This window comes from Salminus brasiliensis, chromosome 10, assembly GCF_030463535.1.
Source record: "Salminus brasiliensis chromosome 10, fSalBra1.hap2, whole genome shotgun sequence".
In the NCBI taxonomy this organism is placed as follows: domain Eukaryota; kingdom Metazoa; phylum Chordata; class Actinopteri; order Characiformes; family Bryconidae; genus Salminus; species Salminus brasiliensis.
Window position 1 is genome coordinate 39324211 of NC_132887.1, and position 17245 is coordinate 39341455.

A 17245-nucleotide genomic window follows, 5' to 3' on the forward strand; every position below is an offset into this window, starting at 1 on the left:
CATTAGGTGTGTATGAGGTTAGGCCTAGGTGGAGCACAGCAGCAGGATTCACACTCATAAGAACATGGAAACACCCTACAAAGACAGGACTGCACACCAGAGTGTGTGTGTGTGTGTGTGTGTGTGGCCACAACAGCAGCTCCTCTTTAGCTCACTGTCCACCGTTACATCGCTACCACCCGGCCGCCCAAAGTTCACCCCTGCCCACAACTATCCCTGACGACCACCAACTCAACTCAACTCAACGCTAATGAGGCCTGAATAACAGCGACTCTGTGTCCAGTGACCCGGCGGGCCGAGGGAAACTCCCTCCCAAACTCGCACACACACATCCACACAGGCATACACCTGCGGCCCACCCGTGACGCCATGCTAACGCAGGACCCAGGATGTAATTAGCAGAGAATGCGCTCTGTGCGCGGGACAATGGCCGAGGCATGGAGCTCATTGAGGTTTGGCCGGTTTTATCCCCACTGGACAATTGGGTCAGAGCTTTCAGATCGCTTGACAACTGCAGGGTTGAAAAACCAGCGCGGGATCGACAATTTTCTCACTGAATCTGTCGGAAAGGGCCTGTCAGGAGCGATTAGGGCGACCTCCCAGTGCCCCAGCGATCAAAAGGTCCCGGTCCCCACACGCCAAATACACACACACAAACACACACACACACACCCCTGCGCTGAATTGGCACGGCTTTGTCTGAAAGCTTTGCTCGGTTATGATATAATGAGCTCGGTGGGTTCACCCGGCCAGAAACGAGTCGCTTCTCTTCTCTAACTTCGCATGCATCTGAGTGTGTGTGTGTGTGTGAGTGTGTGAGTGTGTGTGTGTGTGTGTTACTGTGAGGGCTCACGCATACAGTAGCCAATGTGAGAGCGATTGTTTTGGCCTCCATAATGTCCAGCGAAGCAAGAGCCGGTCCCCTAATGTGAGAAACGCAGGAGGCTAACAGCTAACACACCATTAGCGTCAGGAATTAGCGAATTAGCATATCTGACTAAATCTCCAGTTTTTATCTCTGTCAGGACCTCTTATCTCCCTGACTCTCTCTTACTGATTACTTATCTCTCCATCACACTATCTCACTCCCTAATTGCGTCCAGCTGCACCACCGTCCATCTGAGGATAGCGATGGGCTTCATGTTGCCATTAGCAACCAAGAGATGTCAGTCAAACCCCAGCAGCACCTTTCATGTGCTTCCACTCACTGGCCACTTTATTGGAAACCCCTACCTTGTGCTTCCACTCACTGGCCACTTTATTGGAAACCCATACCTTGTACTTCCACTCACTGGACACTTTATTAGAAACACCTACCTTGTGCTTCTACTCACTGGCCACTTTATTGGAAACCCATACCTTGTGCTTCCACTCAATGGCCACTTTTTTAGAAACACCTACCTTGTACTTCCACTCAATGGCCATTTTATTAGAAACCCCTACCTTGTACTTTCACTCACTGGCCACTTTATTAGAAACCCCTACCTTGTGCTTTCACTCACTGGCCATTTTATTGGAAACCCCTACCTTGTACTTCCACTCACTGGCCACTTTATTAGAAACCCCTACCTTGTGCTTTCACTCACTGGCCATTTTATTGGAAACCCCTACCTTGTACTTCCACTCACTGGCCACTTCATAAGAAACACCTACCTTGTACCACTCTGAGCACACTCTGGCACTGGACAAACTGTTAAGCATGGTGGTGGAAGCATCATGCTCTGGGCTGTTCTGCTGCCACTTGCAGAAAGTGGGTGAAGGGGGTGAAGGAGGAGGACTGCCTCAGACAGTAGGCGGTTTGTTCAGGAGGTGAAGGTCGCAGTCGGGCCTCAGACCTGCTCAAAACAACACCAGAACTGTTATGCAAAACTCCCGGCGCTGAATCTTCACACGGTTGACGTCAAAGCGCTTAATGGTGGTGAAGCGGAACAATGCGGGGTGATCCTCCAGGTCCTGACGGGTCACGGGGTCGGCCGGGGAAGTGTATGCGTGTGTGTGTGCATGTGTGTGTGAGCGGTACACTGCGATCCCAACCGAACAAGCCCCGCTTGTTCATGGCTGCCTGTGTAATCAGTGGTGCTGGAGCGGAAGGGGGTCACCCTGTCCAACAACAGGTTGGATGACCTTGTGTATGTCCTACACACACACTCATATTCTAATGGAGGCAATTAGAGGTGCCGTGGTACTCGGGCTGTGTGTGTGTGTGTGTGTGTGTGTGTGTATGTACGCTGCAAAGCGCTAATGACTGGGCCTGGTTAGGGGTCTAGGAACGCATGCATGCACAGAGCGAGAGAGAGAGAGAAGAGAGAGAGATGGAGAGATAGAAAGAGAGAGAGAGAGAGAGAGATAGAGAGATGGAGTGATAGAAAGAGAGAGAGAGAGAGAGAGAGAGAGAGAGAGATTAGTGCCTAAACAAACAAACGAGGAGAGATTGTGAAACTGAATACTTCAGTGTGTGAGTGTGTGTGTGTGTGTGTGTGTGTGTGTGTTTAATCTCCTATATGTCAGTCAGCGAATATATTACATTATCTAATGATCAGATCTCATCAGGAATCTTGTTCTGAGAAAATTCCAAAAGTTCTCAACAAGGCCGAAGCCTGCGTTCCAATCCTGGCAGGTTTCGTCATTCGTATGCTGGGAGGATATCCCTGGAGTACAAGCACAGCCCCAAGATACGAGAGCAGCCGCAAGACTACGAACGCATTTAAACTACGAGTACGCCTTTAAACTACGAGTACACCTTTAAACTACGAGTACGCATTTTGATTATGAGAGCAGCTGCAAAACTATGATTACTCAATTTAACTATGAGAGCAGCAGCAAAACTACAATTACACATTTAAACTACAAGAACGCATTTAAACTACAAGCACAGCAGCAAAACTACGAGTACACAATTAAACTATGATTACGCATTTAAACTACGAGAGCAGCATCAAAACTACGAGTACACATTTAAACTATGATTACGCATTTAAACTACGAGAGCAGCATCAAAACTACGAGTACACATTTGAACTACGAGAGCAGCAGCAAAACTATGATTACACATTTAAGCTACGAGAGCAGCATCAAAACTACGAGTACACATTTAAACTACGAGAGCAGCATCAAAACTACGAGTACACATTTGAACTACGAGAGCAGCAGCAAAACTATGATTACGCATTTAAACTACAAGAGCAGCAGCAAAACTGCGACTAGGCAATTTAACTACGGGTGTTGTGGCTAAACTATTTTTGGCTATGCTGATCACAGCTAGCAAGATTAGCCTAGCGAGCACATACACACTTACATACATACATAAATACCAACCACACAGAACCACGACAACTTCAAGAACCTTTGGGATGCTACGTTTCTTTGCCTAAATAATAAAAAAAACAGTTAGTCAAACACACGGAACCCTTCAGTTGTAAAACAGGGTTCCACTGTCAGGAGTCAGAGAACTCGTTTTCAGTATTAGAACCATTTCTGCGTAGCGCGCAGCAGCAAGGCCTCCCTTATCTGTTCATAATTCCTACATCCTGCGTGCACTATGACTCGGTTCTAGACTGTTTCGTGTTCTAGATAGTTCTCTACATGCGCTGTGGCTGAGGTCGGGTGATGGTGGACTGTGTAATCAGCTTAAGTCAGAGGAGTCTGTTAAACCTGCCCTAATCCTGAGGTCGAGAGGGAGAACAAAGGCTCGGAGAGAAGCAGAAGGAGGCAGATCCAGAGGGACGACAGCGCCGAGACACGAGGGCTGATGTTAGGAGTGTCCCGTCCTCCTGCTGTCCCCCTGCTGTCCCCCTGCTGTCCTCCTGGCGTCCTCCTGCTGTCTCCCTGCTGTCCTCCTGGCGTCCTCCTGCTCCGTCTGAACGCTCTCCTCCACACACCCTGCAGGATACACTCCACTCCCTCCACAAGACCCCGCGATGAAGACAGTATCTGTGGTATCTGGCTCCAAGACGCTCCAGCAGATCATTTAGGTCCTGTAGAAGAACCACAGAAATATGGAACTATGGACCCCTTGGAGAACCAGCCACACATGAGCCTGAACAAGGTCACCATGCCCTTTGCCAAGCGTGGCCTAGACAGGTACATTAGCCCTGGGCTGTCTTCTCTGGGACGACGATGATGATGATGATGGAGCTGATCATCCAACATCAGTAGCTGACCCTTACTGATTCTCTCACTCTCTGGGCTGAATGCAATCAAATTCTCCTCACAGCCATGTCCTGACATTTAGTGGAGGCTGTTTCTGCAGTGATCATGGGATATAATGGGGTTTCCCCGAGGCTCCTTCTGATCCAGCTGAATGACTGTGAGATCAAAGATTCGCACCCCAGGTGGCTTTACGAGCCATTTCGGCCAGGGTGGTCCGTAAAGCCAGGAGAAGCTGGAAAAAGGGGGCCGGAGGTACGGGACCCTGAAAAGGAGGCCTCGGGAATCCGATAGTGGCCGGGGCAGAGGGGTCTGCAGCTCTGGGTATTGAAGGAAGGATTACAAAGGCCAGACTGAGGAGAGAGGAGGGCAGAGAGCACGTCCACGCAGCGGGAGAGAGACAGAGACAGACAGAGAGAGACAGACAGAGAGAGAGAGAGAGAGAGAGAGACAGAGAGACAGAGAGAGAAATTCAAAGGCAGGAGGAATGAATGAGGTAGCAGTTAAGGTCAAGTGAAAGAGAGAGAGAGCGAGAGAGTGAACACATTCCTTGACGGGACAAAGAGAGGGAGAACAAGGCCGAGAGGGACAAGGATGATGTGTTCACCAGTTAATATGGAGTGAGTAAGAACACACACACACACTCACACACACACACACACACACGAAACTGCAGGTTGATGCAAAACACTGAGATATGAAGATTAAAATGACTACCCTCAGTGGAGTGGTGGAGCACTCTTCTACTGTGCAGCAGTACCTGCACTGATATGACCTTCATTCACACTCATCACTCAGGTAGAAGTGAGTGGAGATACGAGGGTTTAAAAGACTTCTATAGAAGCTGAAGTATCAACTGAAGCTTTTTACTCCAGTAAAAGTGTAAAAGTACTGGTTTCAGAACCACTTCAAGTAGAAAAGTAAAAGTAATGGAAGGAAAACAAAGGCCGAAAGCTTAGGCCGCGCCACAGGGGTCTATAGTGCACTACCCCTCCCCCTCCCCAAAAACCCATTTCTCTAAAAGCCATAATGAGGAGAATGTTTTATACTGAGAATTTCCCCACTGCGGGACTAATAAAGGATTATCTTATCTTATATTAATATTAATATATGATATTATAATGTTCTATTAAAATGTTGATGTTGAAAATGTTGGGCTGCACTAGGCTCCTGTTTCAGCTGCAGATCTGCCCATTGAAAATGAAGCATTTCAGTAATATCAGCTCTATTAAAGGAGCGTCTCTGTGCTCCACTGAGCATCAACATGAGCTTCATGGAGGAAAATATGAGGAGTCGTTTAGTAAAGCTGCAGAAAGTCAGACTTCAGAGGCGTGTGATCAATAAGCTTTATATTTATATAAGCTTTTCTATATTTATTCTCATCCAACCACAATCATATTCAAATTCATATATATATATATTTATAATGACGAGCCGGAATGAAAACAAAGGGAAATGAAATAGGAGGAACGAGGCTGTTTTTAAAATGTAATTAGTAGAAAGTTCAGATAATTGGGTGAAAATGTAAGAAGTAGAAGCTAAAAGTTGCTGGAAAATAAATAATGACTCCAGTAAAGTTTAGATAAGCAACATTTCTACTGTAGTAAAGTAACAAAGTATTTGTACTTCATTACTTGACACCTCTGGAAACTAAGAAGAAGCTAAATTAGAATTTCTTGGCCAAAAAAAAAAATAATATAAAGGCCGAAGATGAAAAGAGGACTCCACATCTGAAGCAGGACAGTGAGCTTAAACAGGGGGCAAATGTACAGGTGTACGTACCCCACAAAAACAGTGCTGTGCCTCACTAAAATCACGGCGGTAAAAAGTCAAGTTCATCCTGGATCGCTGAGCAGAGCTACACTACACTACATTTCCCATAATGCCTCAGCAGCTTTACAGAAGCTTGAGTATGTTGAGTAAGTTTTATTATATATATGTTTTTTGTTGGGGGGGGGGGGTTGCTGGGCACTGGAAATGAGGGTAAGATTAAAAGAGTGAAAATAAAGGTTGATTAATTATTTAATAACGAATGATTTGATTAATTAGTTGATTGATTGATTGATTGATTGATGTGCTGTAGCATGAATAGCATGAACATATCAGGAGACAGAGTTAAGCACTGCTCGTGCTGTACTTATTTACGGTTACAGGTTCCTCCTCCACCCCCTCCCTCAATCCCTCCCTCCTCCACCCCCTCCACCCTTTGGTTTTACCTGAGCGCCAGCGATGACGTCTCCAGCGCAGAGAGAAGCGCGCGGTCAGAGGTCAGTCGAGTTCATCCGCCTGTGTTTTCAGGCGCTCCGGCGCCCTCTGGCGGCGGGCCGCAGTAACTCCCGGCGATTCCCCTGCCTAAACACACCTGATTCGACTCATCAGTTCATTCGTGGGTTTTATTGGCTGGAAAATGATTCAATGCCTTTCAGCGCGTTTATTTTATTATAAACACTAATATTATAATACATACTGATGACGACTTGTGTTATTTATAATATAATTAATAGCTCTAATACCTAAAGTTCCTCAGTATACAGCAGTGCCATCTAGTGGCGAGCTTACGGCATCACAGTCAGTGTTGGAGGCAGGTTTTTAGCTCTGTCGTTTCTCAACTAATTTTAATGTAATGAATATTTAGTTTAATTAAAACCTTCAGCCGTTACAGATAATTATCCTAAACTCCTAATATATATATAAAGGATTATCTTATCTTATATATTCTGTTAAATATTTATCTTTATTTAGATTGAATTTGCCACTGCAGGCTTGGCACCGCTTCCTTCCCCGCGACCTCACCCCAAACCTCGATGCCCGAGGTGCTACAGAACTTCTACACCGTTACAGAACCTCCACATAAGACGCCTGTCAGCCGTCTCATATACAGGAATTGCTTATGTTTCAAACAGCCTACTTCAAAGCTCCTCCCACCTTCACGTGACATCATCAAAAGGTCTTCAAACCTGAAAACCCCCCTCTGGAGACTTCAGCCGCAGGACTGAAAATGGTGAGCAGACATATTTACAGTGGACGACTCAGTAGCCACAGATTTGATTTGGACCAGAGTACCCCTTTACATGGGCCCACTAATCTAGAACCCGCAGAACCCGAATATCATTCCTTTCATTTTATTCTTTTTATCTGTTCATTTTTTAAAATCATTTTCCCCCAAAAATGAGGAAACATCACAAATATATGCAACAACATACAGAGCTGTACATTTCCATAATTCCATAATTCTACATCCGTCCTGACTGAGCACAGAGCCACTGATTGAATTACAAACACCCTGTTACAGCGTGCGTGCACACACACACACACACACACACACACACACACACACACACACACACACACACACACAGAGAGAGAGAAAGAGAGAGAGAGAGAGAGAGAGAGAGAGAGCTCAGCTTCACAGACACTGAGGTGAAAATTGGCGGCTGCTGACGTCCAGACTACGTAAAGCACGGCTGAAGGTCCCGATCATCCAGCAGAAGATGGGGAGCAGTGGAAAAGCAAGTAGGCTGTGGGTTCAGCAGCACCGGCATCGAGACCCTTCTAATGAGCCAAACACAGTTCGGCCCGTCCTGTAGATCCGTTCGGCTCTGTGTTCACAGAAGGCACTGGTTGAGCTTTCCTTCCATCTCTCTTCCACCTATTCAGAAATCTGGAACCTGTAAACCTGTCAAAGCAGGGAATTCTGGAAATACCAGCCAAGACAGCCATTCTTCATCATTCTGGAGATCTGAGGGGGTTCTGAGGAGAAACAGAGAGGACCGTCCACTTGCTTTAAAAAATGAGAGAGTCAAGACAAAATAAGTGGGAAAACCTGGCGGACCACCAACCCCACCCTCTGAGAGCATCCAGCTGCAAGCTGCTGCTCTCGGAAGCAGGACCAGGAGCGACGAGCCCTCCACATCACTGAATGTGTTGGGGGGTGGGAGGGGGGGGGTCTTCTAAGGCAGAACTTTGGAGGTGTTTAGAGATCCTTGCTGAAAGCGAGTCTCCAGAGAAGAATGGAAGCTGTAACGAAGCTCTGTGATCGTGAGCGTGGATGTGTTCAGTGTTCTGACTGGAAATTAAATTTTAAAAAAAAATGAATGAAAATGATTCTTTGAAGGTCGGCTCTGAGGAAACACTTATGGATTTCCAAAATAACAGAGATGTTAGAGTGTGAAGAACCTTTTTCACCTGATGTAAAGGTTCTTCACCAAGTTAAAGGTTCCATGGTCTAAAGAACCTTTACTTCAAAGTCGCTCAAAGAATCATTTGAAGCATTCGAGTGAAGTATCTGAATCCTCCCTGTAGAAGATCAGGATTCATAAGACGATAAGTGATTCCAAACTTTTGAATCGTTCAGTTTGGCACATCTCCACACACACACACACACACGCTTGCTTGTCTTTTAAGTCTGTGGTTCAGTCCTGCACAGATACACACACACACACACACACACACACACACACACACACACACACACACACTTTCTCTCTGTATGAGAATCTCTACTTGGTCCAGTCTAAGGTCCATCAAGGGGAGCAGGTCAGGAGCTCCGCCCTCATCCATCAGAAGTAAACTGCCCTGCATAGAGCTCTGTATCTGCTTACTCCTCTTGATCACTGTATGTGTGTGTGCGAGTGTGTGTGTGTGTGTGTGTGTGTGTGTGTGTGTGTGTGTGTGTGTGTGTTTGGCCACACAGTTTCGAGGCTCATTCACTTTCAGATCCTTTGCGCTTCGACAGGTGATCGTCCTCCAGCAGGTGAACCTGTAAAGCACAACGACCCTCGTTAAAGCCTTCCCCACAGGGCTGACTACAGCCTGTACCGGCCAGTCATCTACTCAGTGGTGTCAAACATCTCGCAAATTTGCCAAAAATGACACGTTTATGTGTGGAACTCATTCTGCCTTATTAACAAGCTGGCTTTGCAAGGGCAATCCTCTCAAACGTACAAATCTGAATATCCAATATTTCTCATTCTGAGATTTTCTGTAGTAATATTGTGATATAAGTGACTTTATCTGCCTTAATAGCGTCTTCATAAATCATTTTACCTCATTTTAGAAATAACAGATCATTTATTTACTGGCAAAATTATCTGCCAGTGTATTCAAACACTTCTATTAGATAAAATTACTTAAAATGAGTAAAAAAGTAATAAATTTTATGATATTCCTTCAATGTAAAATTATATCAGATATTTACTTTGTTTTCTATACATATTTACATAGTTAACATTTTTGCATTTTTACATTGTAAGAATATCATAAAATTATAATCAACATATTACTATTTTTTTCTATTTTCTTTACTAATATATCTATATATATATAATATTTAGATTTTGATTTTCACTCAAAAAAAATAAAGGTGCTACAAAAGGTTCTTTGATTGATACCATAGAAGAACCATTTTTTGTTCCATAAACCAGCATTTTTTGTTAAGATTTGTGACCATTAAACTGATAAAGGACCTTTAGATCAAGAGAAAGTTTTCCAGGCCTTTTAAAGGTTCTTCACACTCACATATCTCTGTGACAAACCGGGTTCTTTACAGAACCAAAAGTGGTTCTTCTAGGGCATCGCTCAAACAGCCATTTGTAGCACCTTTATTTTTAAGAGTTAGGACGATTTCACATGCCAAAATTACAGAGCTCCACCTCCCTGTGTACAACTCATACCGTCCGGATCGAGCTCAACAGGGGTTGTGGGTTGGTTTTTACCAGCAGTTCTCTCTGAAGGTTTTCTAGGTCTTCCAGACCTCAACCTGACCTGCACTGGAGGAGCTACAGACGTCACTATGACGTGATTACCTGAGTATCGATCATGCGCTGGTAGGCCGGGGCGGGGAGTTCCTCTAGTGTTTCGGCGACGGGCTTGTTGAGCGTTTCCGGGAGGAGAAGACCCAGTGCTCCCGCAGTCACGCCGATCAGACAGAAGACGGTAAATGGCAGCGATGCATGCAGCACTTTCTGATCGGTAATCAATACAAGCTCAAATCACTCCATATGATCACAGCACAGAGTGGAAGCATCGGTGTAAAACAGAGCATCAAATACGAACAGACTGCTCACCATGCTGGGTACGAACGGAGCCAGAATGCCTCCCACCCTACAGGACATGGAGCACACCCCCAGCCCTGCGTTCCTAAAACACACAAACCAGAGCCGCTGTAGTCCAGCACCACCATCCATACCAGGGCCTGAAGAGTAGGATCATGCTTGTATGTTCAGGATTATGAACGATGTGTTAATTCATGATGAAAAACTTTTAATCACTGTAACCCTAAATTAGACTTACCACCCCGTCACACTAACCCGTTTACACGGTTTTATCTACAGGTAATCTACTGTTACTTTAAATGACACCACAAACAGGAAGTCCCTTTTGTAGACATCAGTCAGATACTACCCCGTCACGTTCTACTGTTAATGTGGCTCCCATGTCTGAATAAAAATATAATATTAATAATCAGCAATAATCAATAAAGCCTGAGGTGGGTTTTTTTTTAACTATATTATTATAGTACAAATTTATTATTATTAATAAAAAAAAATTATAATAGAAAAATCACAACATTAAATATATGTTTATCTTTCATGTTGTGATTTTCTATTATTATTATTATTATTATTATTATTATTAATAATAATAATAATAATAATAAGAAGAAGAAGAAGAAGAATCCTTTTTCATATAAAAAAAAATAATATTAATGAGTTTTTCATGAAATTTTGAAAATGACACCATGGAAATGGTATCTGTTGTAGAATTACTCCTACAACAACTGCTTAAGGGCTCAACAGTGGCGGCTTAGTGGACCTGGGTATCGATCCCACAACCCTGAAAATCAATAGCCCAGTCCTCCCAGTACCACCAGTGAGCAGAATTTGGACAGTGCTTAGTCCTAGTCTTAGTCTTTCCGTGGTGAATCTCCAGTGTGTACCTGATGACGGTGGGGTAGAGCTCCGAGGTGTAAACGTAAACAATGTTAAAGGCAGCGCTGACCATCAGCTTTCCTAACAGAGCCATAGAGCTGCCGCTCGCCCAGGATCCTGTGGGAAGACACACACATTATTATTATACACATACACACACACACACACACATTATATGATATTAGAATAGTTTCCTCCATGCTTACACTGTAAGTTTAAAATGGTATTAACATGATACATAAAGTAGAGGTAGAAGATAAAACACATATGTTTTAACATATAATGACAATAGTTGGTGTTTAATGATTCATATTTCTAGTGTAATAAGTCTTTTGTTATGAAAATGCATTTCTGTCTTAATCCACAAGATGGAGCTGTTTGTTTGTGTTTGTTGAGACCAGAAACAAACTGGTTTCCCTTCATGTTTTTTTTTTTTTGCTAGATCAGCTGGACAGCACCATGGACAACACCCCTAATCTCAACTTATAGTAATAAATATTGCAAAAATATACACTGCAGTACGTATCACAGATCTCTAAACGGCACACTGGAATGGCATCGTGGCCGAAGTATCGTGATGCCTACAGCGATTCCCACCACTAACACACATCGTCCCTCACCGGACTGAACAGGTAGAGCCATGGAGAGGAGACAACACAACCCTGCCAGGATGAGAAAACTGGCTAACGACTTCCTTCTCCCTGACCTGAGAGAGAGAGCGAGGGAGAGACAGAGGGCGAGAGACACCGACATAGAACATATAGAAAACATAGAGTTAAAAAACAATATCTGTGCAATCAGGTCAGCTGCTGATGGAATAATATATTATAATACTAATTAATTAATATAATCTAAATTATAAATATAACAATATTTACAAAACAGTAATAGTGTGTGTATGTGTATGTATGTGTGTGTGTGTGTGTGTGTACACATACCAGGGCTTGTTGATGAAGTACATGCAGAGTGGATAGGCCGGGAGCTCCACCAGGCCGTACATGGCCACACTGAGATAACGATTGCCTTTATCCTCGCTCGCATTCATGGTCAACCCATAATACACCAGACTACAGGCATACCTGCAGCACACACAGGTAAACATGAGAAGCTGTCAGGTGACACTTTTCCATTTGTATCATCTGAGCCTTTTGAGCAGCCAGTAGCAAACAGAAGGAAAGTCCTGATTGGGCTTTTACATTGTAAAAAGGGGTGTTTACCACCCCGTCACGCAAAACAGACGATTGATTCGGCCACTATAAAGGCAAAGAAATGATTACTGTGAATGTGGCTCCCATGTCTGAATGGCCCCCAGGAATTTTTGGCTGAGGTGGGAAAATATATATATATATATTTATATATATATCTATATAATTTTAATATATTTTTCTTAATTACATTTCAAGGAGGTACATGAAAGGGTCAAACTGGTACTTACCAGACGTACATGAGGACGACAGTCCTGCAGCGCAGTACAGAGTGCGTGGCCAGGACGAGGAGTCCCGTGCTGGGCACCTCAGAACCGGATAAGCCTGGCGTCCGGCGGAGCTTCAGAGTGAGCCGGCCTTTACCGTTCCTCACCGCGAAACTCTGCAGCACGCGCTCGGCCTGACCCGTCCGCCCTCGAGAGTACAACCACCGCGGAGACTCCGGCAGGGTGCTGAAAACACACAAATACACACACAGGGAAACATTCACACACAAAATACGGCATGTAACTGATTCGTTTAACAAAATAATGAAATGATATGTTCAATACATTATTAATTATTACTTACTAACATATAATTATTTTATTTATGTTTATGTAAATACTTCAAAAACAGATGTTCTGAACATGCTACCAACACGGCCTGCGGTTCCTTGTTTCACACCTACATGCAGAAGAGGAAGAGCAGCACCCCGGGACAGTTGGCTGCGGTTGCTAGGTTACGCCACTGCCTGATGTAGTAGCCAAGCACAGCAAACAAAGCAATGCCCACTGCAAAGGTCATATTAGTCAGCGTCCCTGATGCACACACACACACACACACACACACACACACACACACACACACACACACAAACAATGCAAACGTCAGTGACGAGAGCACCTACAAATACAGGCACTGCAAACTAAGCAATAAAACTGCTACCAAAGCTAAAGTGTGCTAATTGCTATCAAACACAGCTCCAGACAAATTAGCCTTTAGCCTAGCCTCCAGCTTTTTGGCTGTTGCTGTCCTCTCTGTGTCTAACTGGCATGATGTGCGGATAGCTAGGTGAGGAGATTGTCGTAGGGTCTGGTAGGGTTAGCTTTTAGCCTTGCCTTCAGCTTGTTAGCCTAGCTTCTATAGTCTCCCACAGTAGGTGTTGTGTTTAGCCTCGAAAGGCTTTCTCTAGTGGGCTGGATGTAAATAAACAGAGTCAGTGGAACAGTTTTGGGGTTTTGGAATTGGCTCGTTTTACAGCTCCCGGTCGAGCTGCTTGCCATCAGGAGCCGGAATCTGAGAGAGCACAACTGGCCTTGATGGCACTTCCTCCCCACATTACTGCTCTTCCTTCGAGCACGCTGGCTACCTAGCCCTGCTGTAATCAGCGGCAGATGGAAAAGAGGTGGTGTCTGGTTTCATGTTTGTCTGCGGAGGCGTGCTAGTCCTCGCCCTCCTAGCGTTGGAGGCATTATGGGTGATAGGGGGCGTAACTGTGTAACTGTCCTTCCAAATTGAGTAGAAAATGGAGGATATCTGCAGCCTGCCCAGATGAATTAGTCTTGTAGAAATCCAGCAGACCAACAGGAGGGGTTACCTGTCAGAGCCCAGTAGGACTTCCCCACGTACTCCTGAGAGAGGATGAAGCAGACCAGAGCCATTCCTCCATTCATCATTCCCACCAGCAGCCTGGAGAGAGCGAACAGCTCGTAGTTGGGCGCCAACGCAGTGCCGTATGCAAACAGCAGCTCAAAAAACAAAGCTAAGAAACGAGAGAGAGAAAAAAATTAATATTAATAATAATTAAGTAATATTTACAGACGATAACTACCCATGTACATTTATGAGCCAAAACATTATGACCACAGATGAAGCACATAACCTTAATTATCTAATAACAGAGCTACTTGTGAGGGTCTGGGACCTCTGTGGTTGTGGAGTCAATGTGTTAGATGTGTACAAATGGGCAGCATGAAGACCTGAACCATGGATTGCGGGGGCCCCGGCTCCTGGTCAGCACTGGTGGCATGTGGAGGAACAGCAGCATATTAGGGAGGTGGTTATAATGTTTTGGCTCACCAAAGCTGTTTATGCTTGGATCTGAAATGACACAATAATTATCTAGTAGGGGGATGTTCATCTAAAATAACTCCACCCATGGTTAGATGATAGATGTGTTACAGATCTCCACCCAGGGTTAGATGATGGTGGTGTTAGTGATCTCCACCCATGGTTAGATGATAGAGGTGTTAGTGATCTCTACCCAGGGTTAGATGATGGTGGTGTTAGTGATCTCTACCCAGGGTTAGATGATGGTGGTGTTAGTGATCTCCACCCATGGTTAGATGATAGAGGTGCTAGTGATCTCCACCCATGGTTAGATGATAGATGTGTTACAGATCTCCACCCAGGGTTAGATGATAGAGGTGTTAGTGATCACCACCCAGGGTTAGATGATGGTGGTGTTAGTGATCTCCACCCATGGTTAGATTATAGAGGTGTTAGTAATCTCTACCCAGGGTTAGATGATGGTGGTGTCAGTGATGTGGCTGTACCAGTAAGAAACACGGGTTTCCTCCCGATTCTATCGGAGAGCGGTCCAAAGAGTACATTCCCGATCAGAACCCCTGCAAAGAACAGCGACCCGGCCAGGCTTACTTTATAAGCCTGCTGCTTCACCAGAAACCACTGCAAAGAGAGACACAGACACAGCACACATACAATCAGACTCAAACACACCTACACACACACACTCTCTCATCTAGCACTTTATTAGGAACACCTGTGCATGAGTACCAGAGTCCCGAATGTCTATGCCCGACATTGTGGAAACCATGCCATGAAGAATTGAGGTTGTTTTTGTCTGAATACTTTTGTCTATATGCATGGACAAAAGTATTTGGACACCTACATATTTTATAAGATACTTATTTTATGATACCCTATTCTAAACCCACAGGCATTAATGTGGATCTGGCCCCCCTTTGCTCTAAGCTCGTATACACCCGAATTCAATGATTAAGAGGTGTGTCCCAATACTTCTGTCAATACTTTTGATATATAATACATAACATCTCTACTTAAATAAACTCCCCGTTTCACCTCCGTTGCGATGGAGCTGATGTCATCTGTAAAAGTCACGCCTTGGGTCAGATCACCTCCGCCCTTCTCTGTGACGGGCTCCACGTGGTACTCTGGAATGGCGCCCACCAGAACAATGAGCATAGACTGGCACGCCATGTAGATCTACCAGACACAAACACATGTAATTAAAGATCTTAGTCCTGTGAACCTTCAGAGCGTGATCTCCACCCAGGGTTAGATGATAGAGGTGTTAGTGATCTCCACCCAGGGTTAAATGATGGAGGTGTTAGTGATCACCACACAGGGTTAGATGATGGAGGTGTTAGTGATCACCACCCAGGGTTAGATGATGGAGGTGCTAGTGATCACCACCCAGGGTTAGATGATGGAGGTGTTAGTGATCTCCACCCAGGGTTAGATGATAGAGGTGTTAGTGATCACCACACAGTGTTAGATGATGGAGATGCTAGTGATCACCACCCAGGGTTAGATGATAGAGGTGTTAGTGATCACCACACAGGGTTAGATGATGGAGGTGTTGGTGATCTCCACTCAGGGTTAGATGATGGAGGTGTTGGTGATCTCCACCCAGGGTTAGATGATGGAGGTGTTGGTGATCTCCACCCAGGGTTAGATGATGGAGGTGTTAGTGATCTCCACCCAGGGTTAGATGATGGAGGTGTTGGTGATCTCCACCCAGGGTTAGATGATGGAGGTGTTAGTGATCTCCACCCAGGGTTAGATGATGGAGGTGTTAGTGATCTTCACCCAGGGTTAGATGATGGAGATGTGGCCCAAAAAGTGCTGCGAGGAAGGGCAACCGGTGACCCAGTGACAGTGGTTACGGGCGCACAGGGCTCACTGCTGCCCCACCTCACAACTTACAGGACTTACAGGAGTCTAACTGAGTTCCTGTTATATCTGAACTTTGTATATAATATATTAAGAGTCCCCAATTTTTCAGTATATATGTTTTTATTTTTTAGTAACATTTGTCTTATCCAATGAGAAATATTTGGGGGTTTTTTTAACAGTAAAATTATTATTTTTTTGCATTTAGAAAAATAAGCTCCATCAGTAGCTAAAGGACTTTTAACAGATGGAGATACCGGATCGAAAAGCAGTGGTATCACCCACCCCAGACAAAAACAGCTAGCTACAACACACACACACACACACACACACACACACACACAGTAAATCCGATCCCGTCCCATCTTGGTTTCACCAAAATATCCAACCCACAGTGTCTCGACACCAACGTCCGAAATCTGGTGTGTTTTTACAGAGATGAGCAAATTCGGGTCCAGAAAAGTACAAATCCACTCCAGGATTTCGTTCCAACTGCCTGCCTGTGCAGCGCGGAGCCGCTCAAGCAGCTGAACCTAAACCCTGGAGCTGGATTTCTACTTCCCGGAGCCGGACTCGCCACCGTCGGAGCCCAACCGGGAGCTAAAGCTAAGGCGTACGTTACCTGAAGCAGTACCAGCACAGCCATCATCCGCTTCTGGTACCGTCCGAACTCTCCGACAGCTTGAAAAGCCTCTTCCAAATCCATACTGGAAACTAAGGATTCCAGGGCTTAACATTTCACATGGGTTTGGGGATTTTGGGGTTTGGGAGTCCGCCGCTTCTGTCACAGCAATCCCACTGCTGTACACGTAGTACGCGGAAGTAGGTCACGTGGCACGAAGCCCCGATTCTGATTGGTGGAGGCGCCGCTCAGCCTTTAACTCGCTGTTGACTGAAGAACTGTGGGTTGAAGACTGGAAGGGTCTGACCTCTGACCTCAGTCAGTTCAGTGGTCCTTGTCCAGCCCTTTCGGACACTCCAGTTAGTGGGACCCTTATTATAGACTCCCTAGAATTTACTGTTCCAAGGCGCTCTAGAGACACCGCT

The 17245-nt window shown here is 45.0% G+C and overlaps 1 protein-coding gene across 1 annotated transcript; it reads right to left on the reverse strand.

The window, feature by feature from the left end:
- Nucleotides 1-7262: 7262 nt before the first annotated feature.
- On the reverse strand, nucleotides 7263-16994 carry slc22a15 (solute carrier family 22 member 15). Its single transcript, XM_072690596.1, has 12 exons — nucleotides 16821-16994; nucleotides 15365-15508; nucleotides 14818-14950; nucleotides 13860-14024; nucleotides 12951-13080; nucleotides 12511-12732; nucleotides 12014-12154; nucleotides 11696-11781; nucleotides 11084-11192; nucleotides 10212-10284; nucleotides 9951-10109; nucleotides 7263-8905 (listed from the first exon to the last, which is right to left on the reverse strand). The coding sequence occupies exons 1-12, from the start codon at nucleotides 16902-16904 to the stop codon at nucleotides 8849-8851; spliced, it is 1503 nt and encodes a 500-aa protein (XP_072546697.1). The 5' UTR covers nucleotides 16905-16994; the 3' UTR covers nucleotides 7263-8848.
- Between the last annotated feature and the right edge of the window lie 251 nt (nucleotides 16995-17245).

Bases quoted from the DNA above. Each gene is read 5' to 3' on its own strand.
- slc22a15 (XM_072690596.1), bottom strand. From the start codon at position 16,904: ATGGATTTGGAAGAGGCTTTTCAAGCTGTCGGAGAGTTCGGACGGTAC. The intron at 12,733-12,950 runs GTAGGTGTGAAA...GTGTGTTTTCAG, and splicing joins CTGCTCTTCCTCTTCTGCAT to CACCCTGCCGGAGTCTCCGC. The intron at 10,110-10,211 runs GTGAGCAGTCTG...ATTACCGATCAG, and splicing joins CTCCGTTCGTACCCAGCATG to AAAGTGCTGCATGCATCGCT.